This window comes from Epinephelus moara, chromosome 9, assembly GCF_006386435.1.
Source record: "Epinephelus moara isolate mb chromosome 9, YSFRI_EMoa_1.0, whole genome shotgun sequence".
Classification (NCBI taxonomy): Eukaryota; Metazoa; Chordata; class Actinopteri; order Perciformes; family Serranidae; genus Epinephelus; species Epinephelus moara.
This window is the reverse complement of record NC_065514.1, coordinates 11,275,465-11,293,019: the sequence shown is the minus strand read 5'-3', so window position 1 is coordinate 11,293,019 and position 17,555 is coordinate 11,275,465. Positions and strand designations below refer to the sequence as shown.

At 41.0% G+C, this 17,555-nt stretch overlaps 1 protein-coding gene across 4 annotated transcripts in view; it reads left to right on the top strand.

Moving 5' to 3' along the window:
* Window positions 1-17,555, top strand: part of cacna1bb (calcium channel, voltage-dependent, N type, alpha 1B subunit, b) — a 257,510-nt gene that overhangs the window by 203,577 nt on the left and 36,378 nt on the right. For all 4 annotated transcript variants that reach the window (XM_050053130.1, XM_050053133.1, XM_050053132.1 and 1 more), the window contains 6 exons: window positions 3,595-3,796; window positions 4,352-4,516; window positions 8,375-8,485; window positions 11,134-11,217; window positions 15,096-15,212; window positions 17,034-17,099. In XM_050053130.1, coding sequence (XP_049909087.1) covers window positions 3,595-3,796; window positions 4,352-4,516; window positions 8,375-8,485; window positions 11,134-11,217; window positions 15,096-15,212; window positions 17,034-17,099 — 745 coding nt within the window. The remainder of the gene's footprint in view (window positions 1-3,594; window positions 3,797-4,351; window positions 4,517-8,374; window positions 8,486-11,133; window positions 11,218-15,095; window positions 15,213-17,033; window positions 17,100-17,555) is intronic.

Sequence of the window (17,555 nt, the reverse complement as noted above, 5' to 3'; positions counted from 1 at the left end):
ATGCTAACTATTCTACGAAGAACATTGCATGTAAAAGTTATGCTAACTATTCTACGAAGTGACATTAATATGAATCACAAAACATTTTGAAACTTACCATTCAGTGACCACCATTAATATGAATCACAAAACATTTTGAAACTTACCATTCAGTGACCACCGGAAAGGAATCATTTTCAGCTTCTGCTTTGTCCTCTGAATCATCAGAGGGCTCAAACATGTACGGCTGGATTAAATTTGTGGCAGCCATTGCTGAGCCAGGGAGTTAGTTATTAATGGTTATTTTCACTCAGACTTTTGTGGATGATTAATGAGACACTCGACTTTGATATAATATATGCATTTTTACTATTTCAAGCTGTGTTTCCAAAGGCTTTAAGTCATCTGTATTCACAGTGGTTTACAAGCTGAATATGAAACTAATAAATCAAATGTATTCAGAGTATTAACTGTTTTTAAAAGTAAAGATGCCCACAAAATATGGCTTAAGTTTAATATCAATGCTTAAGTTGAATTATTTATTCTTTCTTGTATTTGAAAATCCTTCAGTCAGTAACCCTGAAACACACTCAGCACACCTGGAGGCCGATGGTACAGCGCAGATTAAACCTGACTGATTTCTCCCAGGCTTAATTACTGTGTGTTCTCTAAAGATGCAATCAAGGCTCATTGCATAGATGTCTTCACACTGCCATTCTGTGCCTGAGCTAAAGCACCACCACCATCATCATCATCATCATGTCTGTCAAGGACTGTTGATGGCTGTTTGTTTGTTTCTTTCATTCATTGTATTTACCTGGAGATGAAAAGTAAATTGTTAAAGTGACTTAGGTTGTCATGATCATCTACAGTCACACACTCCTAAACGAGTAGTGACAGCACAATAACACAATTATCACAAGAGAGAATCTGCAAATGAATTTTATATTTAAATAAAGCAGATCACATGACCTGGTTTAGATATGTTTGAGAGTAAGAAAATTACCACAAAAACCAATTTACTTAAGATCTTGTAAAACAATTTTATTCTGCTGGCAAAATATTATTAATTCGATGAAGTGGGAAAAAAAGTCGACTGTATAAACGCTGTGGTCACATGTCATAGGACGATCATTCAGGAGCACAGTTAGAGGCGCATGGAGCGGCATTCATGAATGCTGACTGTCATTTGCAACGATAGTCATAAACACCAGCTAGAGATATAAACATTTACAAATGATAAATCGACTAAGTGCAATGCTTGTCAGTAAATAGTGTTTATCATAAGGACACTTCGAGGTGGCACAAAATTTGACCAAGGCAGCTGTTTGTGCTGTTACTCTCACTCGGTTTTCAACTGAGTATCTGGCAATAAATATACCGAGCCCTCAATCCAATGTCCACCTTAATGCTGCATTCATGTCATGCAGGATAGTAGAGGTGGGAATGTTACTCATGTTTATGTGCCATGGTTACAATAAACATACATGGTTTGGGTAACAATCATGATCATGCTTTGACAGACCACTGAAAATGGGAAACAAACAGCAGTCTCCTGTGTGAATTCAAGACCTTCCTCCATGGGCTTTGTTGCTCAATAACAACACCACCTTACTTCCTCTGTTGCTTAACTACAACGGCCTCTAGAGGGGTTTGTCACTTGAAAGTAAACACGTTATTTGGGGTACTTGCTGACAAGACTGACGCTGTTTCTCATCGTCATTATCATCTTTATTTCTAGAGCACCTTTTAAAAGTTGCAAAGTGCTTTGCACACAGCCACAAACTATAAAGTAACTTATAGACAGTCTGAAGGCACTTCTCAACAAACATGTCATAGAACCATCAAGCACATGCTGATTTCACAGCAGGAGAGTTGTGAGCTCTCATTAACGTACAGGAGACACCTGTAATAATCTGTGAGCCTGTTAGGAAAGACATCTCAACTGGGGCCACAAGTGCACCACCATATCCTGTGCTGAAGGAGCACAGGGCTCCTGACTGTGCTTTGACTCATTTATGACTTTATAAATATCCTCGATGAGGATTGTTAGAAACCTCTACAGGCAGGTTGATTGGATATTTTGGGACAGGTTCCCTGAATATTTCCAGACGGAGTGATTCCAGTGTTGTTTCATCAAGCGTGCTTGATTCCACTTCCAGGATTTATTTTAGTGAGTGACAGGGTAAAGTGGGGTAAAGGTGGAGGTGAGCTGAGTCATTTCTGGGATTTGGCATCTTTAAAAGCGCTAATAGGAATAGTTGGAGAGCTTGGGTCTTTGTGAAAAGAAAATTACTGTCTTGATCATCAATCAGTCGTTTTTCAAGCAGAAATGCCAAACATTTGATGCTTCCAGGTTCTCAGATGTGAGATTTTGCTGTGGTTTTTTGGTCTTACTCTACAGTAAAGTAGATTTAATATTTTTAGGTCCTGGATTGTTGATTTGATAAAACAAGTTTTTTAAAAAATGTCAGCTTGTGGTCTAAGATACTGTGATCTGCCTTTTCTTTGTTGTCCGCTGTTTTATAGACCCAACAATTAATACATTAATCAAGAAAATAATCATGAGTTGCAGTCCTAATCTGGAAAATCTATTGGAATAATCTGATAAAGCTGAACAAAGGTTGAGGGTAATTCTTTAAATCTCTGCAGATATTTTACAAGCATTACACTTTTATTGCATTACACTGCTCTTTATGGCCGTGACATGTGGGGTCCCACAGGGATCCATATTAGGACCCCTCTTGTTTAATCTCTATATGCTTCCATTAGGCCAAATCATACAAAATAACAACATAGCCTACCATAATTATTATTTGTTTCAAGTGGATTAGATTACTGCAGTGGTCTGTTTGTAGGACTTTCAAAATGAGCTGTTCGGCAACTTCAGCTTATGCAGAACACTGCTGTTAGGGCCCTGACAAAAACTAGGAAATACAACCACATTACTCCAGTTCTAAAATCCTTACACTGGTCACCTGTCACTCAGAGACTCAAAATCTTGCTGCTTGTGTATAAATCACTCTGTGACTCAGCGCCCAAATATCTCTCTGACATGCTTGTGACATATGAACCTTCTAGTACCCGAAGGAAATCTGAGGCTGACCTATTGACCGACCTAAGAGTCAGAACAAAACATGGTGAAGCAGCGTTTTTTTTTATCATGCAGCACAAACCTGGAATAACCTCCCAGATGATGTTAGACAGCCCCGACTGTGAACACTTTAGATTCAAAGCTAAAAACATTCATTTTTTACACTGCCTACTCCACCCTGTAATGACTGCAACCTTATTTTTAAACTCAATTTTAAATCGTTTTGGATTATCTTTTTACCTTTGCACCTGTTGTCTGCACTTTTGCTATTTTTAATGGTGATTTTTTTTTTTTTTTAAATTGTAAATCATTGGTAATTAATTTTACCTTTTATATTTTTTTCTCTTTACTCTTTTCTATATCCTTAATTATGTTTTCTAATTTATTGCTCTTTAAGGCACTTTCAATTGCCCTTGCGTATGAAATGTGCTATACAAATAAAGCTGCTTTGCCTAGCCTTTACTATAATTTCTACGTGGATGTTTGAATATCTCTTAAGTTCATCTTTTTCTTCTCTCCAGGGTCTTGAAACACTCTGTGGACGCCACATATGAGGACCAGGGCCCCAGCCCAGGCTTCCGCATGGAGACATCCATCTTTTACGTGGTTTACTTCGTGGTGTTCCCCTTCTTCTTTGTCAACATATTCGTTGCTTTGATCATCATCACCTTCCAGGAGCAGGGAGACAAGGCCATGTCTGAGTGTAGCCTGGAGAAGAACGAGGTGTGAGAGTGGTGGAAAGTGTTGCATTATAGTGTTGTTTTTTCTCCTGGAAAACAATGACCCCACTGTCCTACATGCAGCCCGAACACACGCTGATTATTTCAGCAGAAGCACCGGTTTCTGAAAATGTTCGCCTCTTGCATCACAAATGTTTTCTCCATTAGAAATCAGAGCACCGCTGATCCACTTCTAAACATCACTTCCAGGCAAATTATATCAAACATGACTTACAATTCCCTCAAACAGAACAAAGCGCTAGAAAAGAAAGCAGTGGGGTTTATCTTCTCCACTCCCTTCATCTCCACTTCACACAGATTTTGTTAAAACCATGCAGAGTTTTGTTGTAAAGTATTGGCTGGTGATCAGAGAGCCTCAATTTGTAGTCTTATCTTTTGTTATTAAGAAGCGCTTACAAATCCTCTTGTGGCGTGCCAACTGTCTTTCAAGTCTTTAAATTTGATTTTCCTGGACTTTTCTCTTCTGTGATAAAATGTGCGAAGTTCCTGTATCACAGAGGGTTAATACACAATGTGTTTTTGTTTTGCCTTTCCTCAGAGGGCTTGTATTGACTTTGCCATCAACGCCAAGCCACTGACGAGATACATGCCAGAGAACAAGCAGTCCTTCCAGTACAAGATGTGGAAGTTTGTGGTGTCGCCTCCGTTTGAGTACGCCATCATGACTTTAATCGCCCTCAACACAGTCGTGCTGATGATGAAGGTCAGTGATTCCTCCTGCTAAGGAGGCAAATCGCCAATCCCTCTTAGATCCCTCTCAGCCAGGGAAAAGTAGTGCATTGAGCTCAGTGAAACTTCAGTTCCCAATGTGATGCGGCACGCTGTTAAAATATTCAAGAGGATTTCAGAAGCAGTTTCCATAACTCTTTAGCTACCACTTAATAATTTAGCTCTAAAGGCAGAGATGCAATTACAATGACATCTCCGATCTGGTCTTCAGACATGGTCAACAATGAAAACTCAGCACTGCCACCATCACACCACTGTGGAGCTTCTGCCAACTTCTGCTTGCTGCAAGCAGAGGGAAGTGCCTGTGTCTTGGCATTTCCTTTATTCATCGACTCAGAGGAGAAAATCTCTGAGGGAGTGAAACAGACAGTTTGGGAAACAGGATGGTGCCAGAGAGGAGCTCCATTCGCCTGCTGCTCATGGCTTCATTTATGTAATCAAACAAAATTTTAGATTTACCTCTCTTTGTCAGATTATGACAGTAAAATCTGAAAATGCATTAAAAGAAATGCTGCTTAGAGCTTAGCACTGGACTGGTTTTACCTGGGGGACTTGAGTAATTTGTAATAATTGCGGAGGTTGTTTGTGATCTTTATCCCGTGTGAATCTGCAATGTCTGTAATTTATCAAATCAAAATTCCACTGCAAATTACTGACCATACATCGCCAAACACAGAGGTCATGTGAAAATATTAGTCCCGTGCTAATCAGTATCTTGGTGATTTGGGGTTTTTGTTTTCCCCGCAGGCTTGTTTCTGCATCTTTCCCAGGCGAGAGTTACAGAGGCTGCGTTGGCAGCTATAAATGAAAGTTTTGACAGCATTTTGGGTGCAGGAGGCTCATTACGCTGCGCAGCATTGAGACCCAGAAAAGGGAAGCTCAGATCTATTAGAAGAGCAAAATCTCGAAGAATGATGAGATGGATAACACATGACAATGTGTGGCAGAATTGGTTGTTTGTTTAACCTATATTTAAAGTAGTGTTTCTGTTTTGTGTGGAGTGGAGTTACAAATGACTGTGTGCATCATATCCGGGGATAATGTCATAAATGATGTCAGTAAATTCAAGTAAAATGCAGACTAGAATGCACCGCATGAATCACAGACGTAGGCGGTCACTTCTAAATCACATGAGGTCCCCTGGTAATACTAGTCCCATGTGAACAGGGCTTTAATGCGATTTTAGATACATGTGAGGTCATTTTTTGTGGCTCTTACCAGGTTTAAATACAGATTAGACTTGAAGAGTTCATTTGCGATCAAGACCATTCCAAAAATTAATGAACTTATGTCACTTTGATTGATAGTCTCGAGTGTACAATACATTTAAAAAAAAAGAAAAAAAAAGTCTGAGATATCTCTTTAAACCACCCAACACCGATTTGATTGATATTCCCTTGATTGCACACAAAAATAATTTAGGCCGATAGATAAAAAGAGAAATATCTTAAAAAAGAACAACATTAATTTTTACGCTTAGCCCCGTATGTGTTTCCGAAATCCAGATAAGAAATCCAATTGTATCTGCCTTTGTTTGCCACACTGCAAATGCAAGTAACATTCCAGACACTTAGGCATTCATGCATTTTGTGTAAGAAAAAACTCAAACTCTCTAAAAAGAAAGCGCTCTTCTTTGCAACTTTTCACATGGAAAAAATACTTGATATCAGACGAGTACCAAAGAGAAATGTTATTGACTCAAATGGAAAAAGGTTGACTTTCATTAAAGTCAGTGCAAACCGTGTAAAAGCAAAGATTGCATAAGTTTGTTCCTTGCTTGCACCCTGAAGTGCTGCTCCATTGGTGTGTTCAGTGTTGCCGCTGGTGGCCAGAGGTGATATTACCATGAAATGGCAATAATAGGCTCGTTCAAGATGAACTGAGCGCCGCCTGGAAAGTGGACGAGAACAGGCGGCTGCAGCAGGAGGTGGTGACAACAAGCTGCAGTCATGATGGACAGTTTCCCGACGGTTTCCAGCAGCCTTCAGTCTGTACAGGAAGTCACTGAAATACTCACACCCTGTTAGATATGATGTTGATTTATTAAAATGTTATCAGTTTGCTCTCAGTCTCCAGTTGTATGACAGAGTAACCTGTTAAAATGCTTTACAGGCGCTCTCTAATTTATGTTCATGGCTCAACCTCCATTTTACATGACACTATGTAAATCAGCATCATATCAGTTTGCTGCTGTAGAGCAGACCACTCCCCTCAAATACATAGACTAAATAAATTGTATTTGCATATTAGGTTAATGTTTTCAGAGGAAAAAACACAGGACAACAGCTTTCAATACGCATCAGTCAGATACAGTCAGGGCTTCACATCTGTGCAGATGTTATTTTATGAATCTTCACATCCCACTGACCACCAGTCTCTGTTTTGCTAAATACTTAATAACAATTAAAACAGTCCAATATTAATATACAATAGACTCTATAGTTTATTATGAATGTATTTAGTCTCTTACTACTGAACGTCTCCATCAGTCACACATGTTTTCTGTTAACAGAATAAACTTCAAAATCAAATAAAATTGAAATCTCTGAAATTCAACAAAAAAGCAAAGTTGATCTAAAACGTCATATTGTTGAGTCAATATCTACACCAATCATCTCTTTGATCAGGTGAGAGCCAGGCGTTTCCCATCATGCCCTGGGTATTGCAGTCAGTGGAGAGCAAGTGCAGCGCCTGGCTCTAAAAACTGCACCCGCCTCGCTCTTGCAAGATTGTCGCTGTCCACTTTTGTATGACGTCACAGCAAGTCAGGATGAAATCAGACACAAATCTAACTGCCATGCATTGTGCGGCGATCACCAATGATTGAATCTGCGCAGGCCTGGCTCATCTCGAATGGGCCTATTGTGTCGTAATCAAGGAGTTATCTGCAGGTCTGAAAAGTGAAGCCAATGCGGAAGTACCTTAAACCTGCAGTATTTCTAATGGCCAGCAGGGGGCAACTCCACTAGCTGCAAAATGTAGTCTTAATTGTGTGTAAGTCTCTGAAAGAATGACTCCTCTTCTCACTTGATTTATTACCTCAGTAAACATTTTCCTTATGATTTCATGGTCTCAGTCTCTAGTTTCAAGTCTTCTTTGGCATTTTGTAAATTATGGAGTGAAATAGATGATAAATCAGGGTATGCTCAAGGGTGTGGCTACCTTGTGATTGGCAAGCCGCTACCATGGTGTCCTTGGATACTCAGTCAGATCCACCCCTCGGTCCTCCACAACTTTGCCCTCTCGTCAAAATAAGGTCACTTCTGGCTCCAAAAATCCAAGATGGCGACAGGCAAAATTCCAGACTTTAGGCTTCAAAACGGTAGTGCACAAACCGATGGGTAACAGCACAATGGCTACGTCTGCTTCTTTCATACAGTCTATGGTCATATTCCAATGTTTCTTATGTTCAATTGTCTCGTCTTAGAAAAATAAACATTCCTTAAATGTTAGTGTTTACACTGATACCCCTCCAGGACCATGAAGATAGTATTGTGGTTGGATCCAGGGTTACCAGCAACTAACACAAACACATACAGGCACAGATCATTCCAGCGTCGCAATCACCTGCCATTATCACAGTGGCAAGACGCAGTAGCTACTGATGCTATATTAAAATGTATGTATGCAGCTGCTTGACAAATGCAAGTACACCTTTTAAACATCTCACTTGAGTGCGTCAGAGCAATCAAATATAATTGGTCTGGAGTGCTGACGCATTATCATAAAGCTATCTGATTTCCCCAAGATGGGAGTCAGTAGTAAATGGGGTAAAGGATTCAGCTTTTACTCATGACTGTGATTCAGTGTTTGTTTTCCCATCTGTCCTCAGTTCTACGGAGCTCCAGAGCTGTACGAGTCCATGCTGAAATACTTAAACATCGTCTTCACGGCCCTCTTCACACTGGAGTGCATCCTCAAGATTATTGCCTTCGGTCCACTGGTGAGACCATGTGTTGCGCTGCACTCTGCAAACACTAGACAACTATTCACTGTTGTATTGTGTTGCTGTTTACACACATGAGGGAAAATCTCTCTTTGGATATGCAAATCAGCCCGATACATCAGACTGAGGGTGACTTCTGCATAAAGCTGCTCTCACTGTGCATGTAGAGCTCAGTTAATTAAACGTTGTCCTTGTGAGCGCTGAAATAAGACTTTTAGATCTGTGTTCTTTTGTACTTAGAGACTAACAAGGTATTTCTAATGAAGTATAGGCACACTTAGAGAAACACGGACGGATGTTTGAAGGGTCGTGAATTTGTCGGTGCAAAAGTACATAAAAGGCCGAGCAGAGGACGTGTGACATGTCACGAAACAGTAAAAATAAAGGGTGTGAAGTCTTAAATTCAGGAATGAAGAGGGCGAACTTGTAAGAAAAAGAAGGAATGAACAGAAGAGTGCACAAAAAGAATAAATCTTCTCCCAACATGGGGCTGTCTGGCCTGCAGCGAGGCATTTCATCCCTGACTCCGTTCCATTTACGAGGCCCATTTATTAAATAGCTTTTCTCACACACCACTTGCCTCCACCTGTTTAGCTGTTAAGCCCAGACGGATGGGCTCGCATCTGCTGGTATAAACACTCGGCTGCTGCATCTCTTCAGACTGCAGCTGCAGGGCTTGGCAGCAGCCTCTGCCCTCAGGAGCTGGATGATTGACCAGTCTGAGGGGACGCAGGCTGCAGGCAGCAGTTAGTTCAAGCAGGGGATTGTGTCAGCATTTGAGTGTGTGTTGTATATGCACATATAAATTTGTGTGCCCAAGGGGATGTCTAGATTTCTCTGTGTTTGTGTATTTGTGTTGTCATTTTATTTTTTTATTTTTTGTATACTTTTGCAGTGTTTGCATATCCACATATCTGTACATCTAACCACATACACAGGCTGTAACTGTGCATTACAACCTGCAGAAACAAGTCTTGTAAAAGTCCCTGCACAGTTTGTGTTAAAGAGTAACTTTGGTGTATTTAAACCTGGACCCTGTTTTCTCCTGTTTTTGTGTCTAAGTGACTGGAACAATAATTTTTGACATTGGTCGAGTATTGAGTGAGAGAGCTGCAGCCAGCAGCTGCAATACAGGCTGCAATGTAACCACTTGGGGCAATTAAGCGCTGTCAATTTACAGCCATTAAAAGTGCTTGTTTTTGCCACTGGTAGGCTCAGATTATTATTCTAAGTGTCTGACAACATTACGGAAAGGATCCCTACAGAGATAGACCTTTTTGTTAAAGAGTAAGATCCTTTTGTTTATCTAGAAACAGCCCTGAAATCGCTATCATCAAACCCACCAGACTCCATTTAGATAAACATTAATTTAATCATTGTAAAACACACTTAATTCAAAGTCGATAGAAATGAAATGAAACTCATGAAGACTGTCTTGGTTCCTTTTTCCACATTTCAAACAATTACCAGCTCTGGTTTGGTTAAAATATACCCTAAATACATTCGGTGAGATGTGGAAATACACTGGCTAAATAGACGCTGAAATTACTATTAATTTAAATTAAGTTTGGTGGCTTTGGTGATAGTGATTTTGGGCTGTTTCTGGTTAAACAAAAAGGATCTTACTCTTAAACCACGAGGTCTATAAATGTAGTCTAATAAGCTGAGCCTGTCAGTGGCAAAAACAAGTTATTTTAGTGGATGTACACTGATGGTGCATTACTGCCCATTAAAGTTACATTGCAGCCTGTTTTGCTGCTGCCAGCTGCTTGTCCAATACTGGACCAATGTCAAAAATTGTTGCTCCCATTCGTCACCTGGTTGAAAAATGCAGGTTACCCTTTAACTTCTTGTCACAAAGACAGTAAACCAAATATTTGATTAGTATATTAGTATCTAAATCAGCGGTTCCCAACTGGTCCAGCCACAGGGTCCAGATTTCTCCTTAGTCATCAGTTCAAGGTCCACACAGTTTAATATATTCGGCAGCGCACTTGCGTTTGGACATGTCATTGGGCAAGTTTGTGTTCTCTGTCAAGTAGCTGTCCGTTGGTCACTCACTCTTCAGCAGGAAACGGCACTTCAAAATTAAAGCTCTGTGCATGAAATTCACTGTACTTTAAAATAAAGTGGGTTTTTTTTTACAAAATTGACAAGTTGGTGAGTGTCTTACGGTCCATTCAGAATGGGCCCAGACCCACTTTTGGACTGGGACCCACCAGCTGGGAACCACTGATCTAAATATTAATGGGTAGGAAGGCCCGTGACATAGCAGGTTTGAACTAGAGCTGCTACCATGAGTTGATTAATTAGCTGACCTAGTGAATGAATAGGTAACTACTTTGATAATTGATTAATTTTTTTAGGTTTTTAACAGAATATCTTTGGATTTTGGACTATTGGTTTGACAATACAAGAAATCTGAAGATGTCAGCATTTTAAAGGCCTAACATTTAATCAATTCAAAGAGACAATAATCAAAAATTCTAACAAAACAGAAGTTTGAACCCCTGGTTTAAATGGTAATCCCAATCTGTTTCATTATGGAAAAAGTATGAAAGGCACCAAATTATTCATGAACATTTAAATTTTGATTGAACTCTCTCTGTTCAGCCTAATCTGTCTATGGCGTCTTTGTCTTTTAGAACTACCTGAAAGCGGCCTGGAATGTGTTTGACTTTGTGACTGTGCTGGGAAGCATCACAGACATCTTGGTCACAGAGATTAAGGTAAGAGTTGCAGTGATCATGAGCTCGTCAGAGTTCCACATGAGACTGCCACAAGTCTCTCTCCTTATGGGTATCGTGATTCTGTGCATGCTCACTGCTGCTGCAGCAGTTGCATCATGAAAGGGCCGCACGCTGTGATTAAGATAGGTAGATTTAGGCCAGTCATGAGAACTGTGATAATGGGAATGCAGAAGTCGGGAAGTAGTTCATATGTAATAGTTTACTTAATGCATGGAATATCATTTACATTAGGTTGCAAGCAGCAATTATTTTAATTATCTGTTTGCGTCTTTAGAATATTTTGACTGAATGATGAGTTTTTTAGTCTATTAAAAGTTAAAATATAGGAAAAAAATGCCCACCCCCAGTTGTCAGAGCCTGATCCGACATCAATTTTCAATTTTGCAAAAGCTGTAAAAAGCAACAAATCATCACTATTGACTGATAATTGAAATTGTTGCAATTTCAGTTGACCAACAAATATTTTTTCAGCATTAATTTACATGTAATTTTCACTAAAAATGGGAACAAAACCACTCCAGCTTTAAAACCATGAATGTAAATGTCATGCTTTGCTTTGCTCCCACAGTCTCAGCCCTCGCATCAAAAATTGCAATCATAAAAATCAGTGCATACCATAAAAATCATTTACATTAAACAAATGTAGCAACAGGAGGAGCGACGCTGCCGTTACAGTTTGCAGCATTTTGTTTCCTTGGCTGAATTACAGCAGATGAAAAATGGATGAGAGCATTTGATTGTGGAGACAGAGGGCTGAGGCAGAGCACTGTTGCTTTCTGTGTGGCAAAGTCGCTCTCTTTCTTTGTGTGACTTTCTTTTTATGTGATCATTAGTCTTCTTTTCTGTCTCTTCTCTCCCTGCTTCCCTTCTCTATTTTTTCTTTTCTCTTTTGCTGTTTCCATCTTCTGCTGTGTCTCTCCTGGCGCCTGTGCCCTCACTCTGCCCCCTCTGTCACATCTGACACCTCTAGACGGTAAGTGGCTTTTCTTGTTGGCCGCTGATATTGTCTATTCCCCCGTTAGTGTGTGTTGTTCTCTCCCACAGTCTTAGTTTAAATTGCCTACCTACTGATTCCTCAGTGTGACATGATATAACAGAAAAAACTGTTAGAAATGTGTGCTTTAACAGCGATGCAATCATCTCCAGCAATGTCAGTTGCATAACGTCTGATTTTTAAATGCATGCTGCACAAACTCTTCAACATAACAAGTTGTTTCATTTTATAATGAGCCAATTAACTTGCTGTGGTTTGCATCAAATCTGGACACAAGATCAGTGCACAAGTATAACAAATGACCTTATGCTACTTTGTACTTAAAATTGAATGGTTTCTGGAAAACATTGTCTCTGTGCCCTGGCATGTTTTTGTGCTTGTTAGACAACATTTTAAGACCATAACAGTCTAAATCTTGTAAAAACTGGCTTTTTTTGCAAGTGCAAGTTCAAAGGAAAGAGAATGAAAACACTGATTTGTGCACAACTAATCCAGCACTTATTGTTTGTGCTGCTTGAATTTTGGGAACCAAGGAGAGTCGAATTAGAGTCAGTTTTTACCGTCCTTTAGTTATCTCACTCTTCAGTCCACTTTGATTTGTTATGTACATAATAATATTAGATGCATTTAAAGGGAGCCTATGTAACTTGAGCTGAGCAGTGGCCACTGTGGCCAGAAGTGTAATTAACAGTAGCGCAAGCAGACAAAAGTCAAAAGCAGTCAGCAAACTGTTATATCACTTCCATAGCGGTATCTACACTCACCGGCCACATTCCTAGGTACATCTCTTCAACTGCTCGTTACAGCAAATAGAGTGCCGAAGTCACGCCCCTTCCGGTAGAGCTCATGGGACCTTAGATCGGAAAAAATATGAATGGCAGTGAATGGGGAGAGCAATATTATCTTTTGTTCTCGTTTGAGTTGCGACATGAAATCTAAATATGTTGTTAATGAATTTAAAACATAAATTTTAAGGTCAAGAAAGTCATACTTTGTGGTAAAACTGTTGAGATATAAGCTTTTTAATTAGAAAGACTCAAGAGTGCACAGGAGGCGGTTGCGTATGTGACGTCATAGCTTTCGCTCGCTTCCCGCAGCTTGGCCTCCCCGCTGAAATTCCACTGTTTTATGATTAATCGATTTACGATTGAAGATGTCTGTGTGTTTTGTGCCAGGTTGCAGTCACTCCAAGCTGCAGGAAGCGAGCGAAAGCTATGACGTCACATACGCGTCCGCCTCCTGTGTAGTTTTTCTAATTATGTTTTTTTCAAAAGCTTATATCTCAACAGTTTTACTACAAAAGTATGACTCTCTTGACCTTAAAATTTATGTTTTAAATTCATTAACGATATATTTGGATTTCATGTCACAACTAAAACAGGACCAAAAGATAATATTTCTCTCCTCATTCACTGCCATTCATATTTTTTTCTGATCTAAGATCCCATGAGCTTCACCGGAAGGGGCGTGACTTCGGCACTCTATAGCTAATCAGTCAATCGTGGCAGCAACTCAGTGCATTAAGGCAAGTAGACATGGTCAAGACGACCTGCTGAAGTTCAAACTGAGCATCAGAATGGAGAAGAAAGGTGATTTAAGTGACTTTGAACATGGCATGGTTGTTGGTGCCAGACGGGCTGGTCTGTCAGAAACTGCTGATCTACTGGCATTATCACAACAGCCATCTCTAGGGTTTACAGAGGATGGTCCCAAAAAGAGGAAATATCCAGTGAGCAGCAGTTCTCTGGGTGAAAATGCCTTGTTGATGCCAGAGGTCAGAGGAGAATGGCCAGACTGGTTCAAGATGATAGAAAGGCAACAGTAACTCAAATAACCACTGGTTCCAACCAAGGTCTGCAGAAGACCATCTCTGAACCAACAACACGTCCAACCTTGAAGCAGATGGGCTACAGCAGCAGAAGACCACACCAGGTGCCACTCCTGTCAGCTAACAACAGGAAACTGAGGCTACAGTTCACACAGGCTCACCAAAACTGGACAATAGAAGATTGGAAAAACGTTGCCTGGTCTGATGAGTCTGGATTTCTGCTGCCACATTCAGATGGTAGGGTCAGAATTTGGTGTAAACAACATGAAAGCATGGATCCATCCTGCCTTGTATCAACGGTTCAGGCTGGTGGTGGTGGTGTAATGGTGTGGGGGATATTTTCTTGGCACACTTTGGGCCCCTTAGTACCAACTGAGCATGGTTTAAACACCACAGCCTACCTGAGTATTGTTGCTGACCGTGTCCATCCCTTTATGACCACAGTGTACCCATCTTCTGATGGCTACTTCCAGCAGGATAACGCACCATGTCACAAAGCTCAAATCATCTCAAACTGGTTTCTTGAACATGACAATGAGTTCACTGTACTCCAATGGCCTCCACAGTCACCAGATCTCAGTCCAATAGAGCACCTTTGGGATGTGGTGGAATGGGAGATTCTCATCATGGATGGGCAGCCGACAAATCTGCAGCAACTGTGTGATGCTATCATGTCAATATGGACCAACATCTCTGAGGAATGTTTCCAGCACCTTGTTGGATCTATGCCATGAAAAATTAAGGCAGTTATGAGGGCAAACGGGGGTCCAACCCAGTACTAGCAAGGTGTACCTAATAAAGTAGCCAGTGATTGACCAGTAGCTTAAAAACCATAAGCTACTGGTCATACCAGACCAAGTAGGGCTGTGGCAGCAAAATTTCCTCAGTGTAAAAACTTGATCTAGGGTATGTTTTATTGCTTATGAATTTATTTCTAAAATGATATGCCAGTTTTTCATTCTTTGGGTATAGCTTGATATTATTTTATTCTGGGTTTATTATAATACCTCACACAGTCTCTGTTTTCTCTCCCAGGACAAGATGATCAACCTGAGTTTCCTGAGGCTGTTCAGGGCGGCTCGTCTCATCAAGCTGCTGCGGCAGGGCTACACCATCCGCATCCTGCTGTGGACCTTTGTTCAGTCCTTCAAGGTGAGAGAGCACACACAGAAGTAACCTTAACATGCAAACTAACAGTATGTAGCATGTAAAATAAGTAAAGTTGAGTCACGTATCAAGTTTAAAAACTATTTAATAGTGTTTAACAGAAAGAGACAAAAGACATTTAGTCAGGGAAGTCACAAGTGCAAAAGAATACAGATAGGGATTCATTTAAAAAATAAAAAATAAAAAAAAAGCTGTGTGAGAATGCCTTCTTGGGTGCCCCTATGGTGGATGAAGTATGAAAAAGTGCCAGCCAGGGTGGGCTTCTAGTGGAGAAAACAACACAGGGCCCTGTAGAGTGCCCCTCCAGTGGAGAAAACACAATGAATTGCTTGCTGGGTGTCCTTCAAGTGGAGAAAATGCAATGCAGGGTGCTGTAGGGTGCCATTCTCATGGAGAAAACATGATGAATTGTCCTCTATGGTGCCCCTCTAGTGGGGAAAATACAATTAATTGCCCTCCACGGTGGGCTTCTAGTGGAGAAAATATGATGTGGGGTACTGTTGAGTGCCATTCTAGTAGAGAAAATGCGATGATTTATCCTCTAGGGTGCCCTTTTAGTAGAGAAAACATAATGTCAGCCTGTGTAGGGTGCCCTTCAAGTAGAGAAAATGTGATGCCTGGCCCTGTGAGATGCCATTCTAGTGGAAAAATGTGAGGAGTTGTCCTTTAGGGTGCCCTTCTAGTGGAGAAAACGTGATGCTGGGCCCTGTTGAGTGCCATTCTAGTTGAGAAAATGTGATGAATTGCCCTCTAGGATGCCCTTCTAGTAGAAAAAATGTAATGTTGGGCTCTGTAGGGTGCAATTGTAGTAGAGAAAATGTGATGCTGGGCGCTGTGGGGTGCCATTCTAGTGGAGAAAACGTGAGGAATTGCCTTCTAGGTTGCCCTTCTAATGGAGAAAACATGATTAAATTCCCTCGAGGGTGCCCTTCTTGTAGAGAAAACGTGATGCCAGGCTCTTTAGGGTGTCCTTCTAGTGGATAAAACACAATGAATTGCCCTCTAGGGTGCCCTTCCAGTGCAGAAAGCGCAGTGCAGGCCCCATCAAAGTTCCCTTCCAGTGGAGAAAATGAGATGAATAGCCCTCAGATGCCCTATGAGTGAAGAAAACATGATGACTTTCACTCTAGGGTGCCCTACATGCTAGAAAACTTTCTGTGCACTGGTGCCCCATCACATGCAGCTGGTGTCCTTCTTCTTTTTTCCGCCCCTGCCCCTCAGACAGCCTGAGTCCACCGCTTACAAGCAGTGAGAATAGAGGGTTCAAAGCAGGCAGGGACACGCTGCAGAATTCCTTTGTTAAAATCGAACTAAATAGCTCTCAGCAGACAGCAGTTCGGATATCACCCAGTGCCTGTTTGCGCTCGGAATCCCCTGGGACAAGTTGAGTTAAATGCGGAGCGCTGGGCCGCAGCCGAGGGAATTTATAGCAGGTTTAATGTCAGTGGTGAGAGCTTTTAAGCCCAATGAAAATGGACAGTAGCTGCAGAGTGTTAAAAGGTGGCTATTTAATTACAACAAATGTTCGCCTCCTCCTCGCAGCGATATAAATAGCTGGTTAAAAGAATCGACCCTGCAGGTCAGGTTCACTGCTTGGGTTCTTAAATAAGACTGTAAAAATCTTACAAGGGCGTTAGTCCTGTGTGGAGAATCGGATTTGTGAGTGTGTGTGTGCAGAGACAGACGGAGAGATCAAAAGAGTGTGTTTGTGTGTGTGTGTGTGTGTGTGTGTGTGTATGAGAGAGAGGTAACATGCATCTGTTTGTGCTCTGAGTGCCTTTAACCTTTATTTATGTTTGTTTTCAGGCTCTGCCGTATGTCTGCCTGCTCATTGCCATGCTGTTCTTCATCTACGCCATCATTGGAATGCAGGTGAGTTGTGACATGACCAGCTGGACGAGAGGAAGTCATAATGAAATGATTCAGTGGTGGATGCCTTCTAGAAAGTGTGCTTGTCTCATTTAGCCAAAGTCCCTACATACTCACGGCACCTTTCCACATGTGTTTTGACCTATTTTGGCTAATTTACCTCTTCTCATCACTCGACATGGAGTTTGGTGACCTGAGCAGCGGTCAGATCAGCCAGACTAACAACCAGAATCACTTCAGTTCGTGGACAACAATGCTTTGCAATTAGACTCACAAGTCAGTCTTTAGACGCTTTGCTTAACTAAAGACTGATGACTTTCTCCCTGATTTTGTGTTTAGATGGGCGGATACAATTTCGGAGTTTAAAAAAACTCCCTATGTTGCAGAACCAATAGTAAATCTGCAGGGCGGTCCTTCGGTGGCTCGCTGAACTCTTGTGCTTGTAAACATAGTCCCACT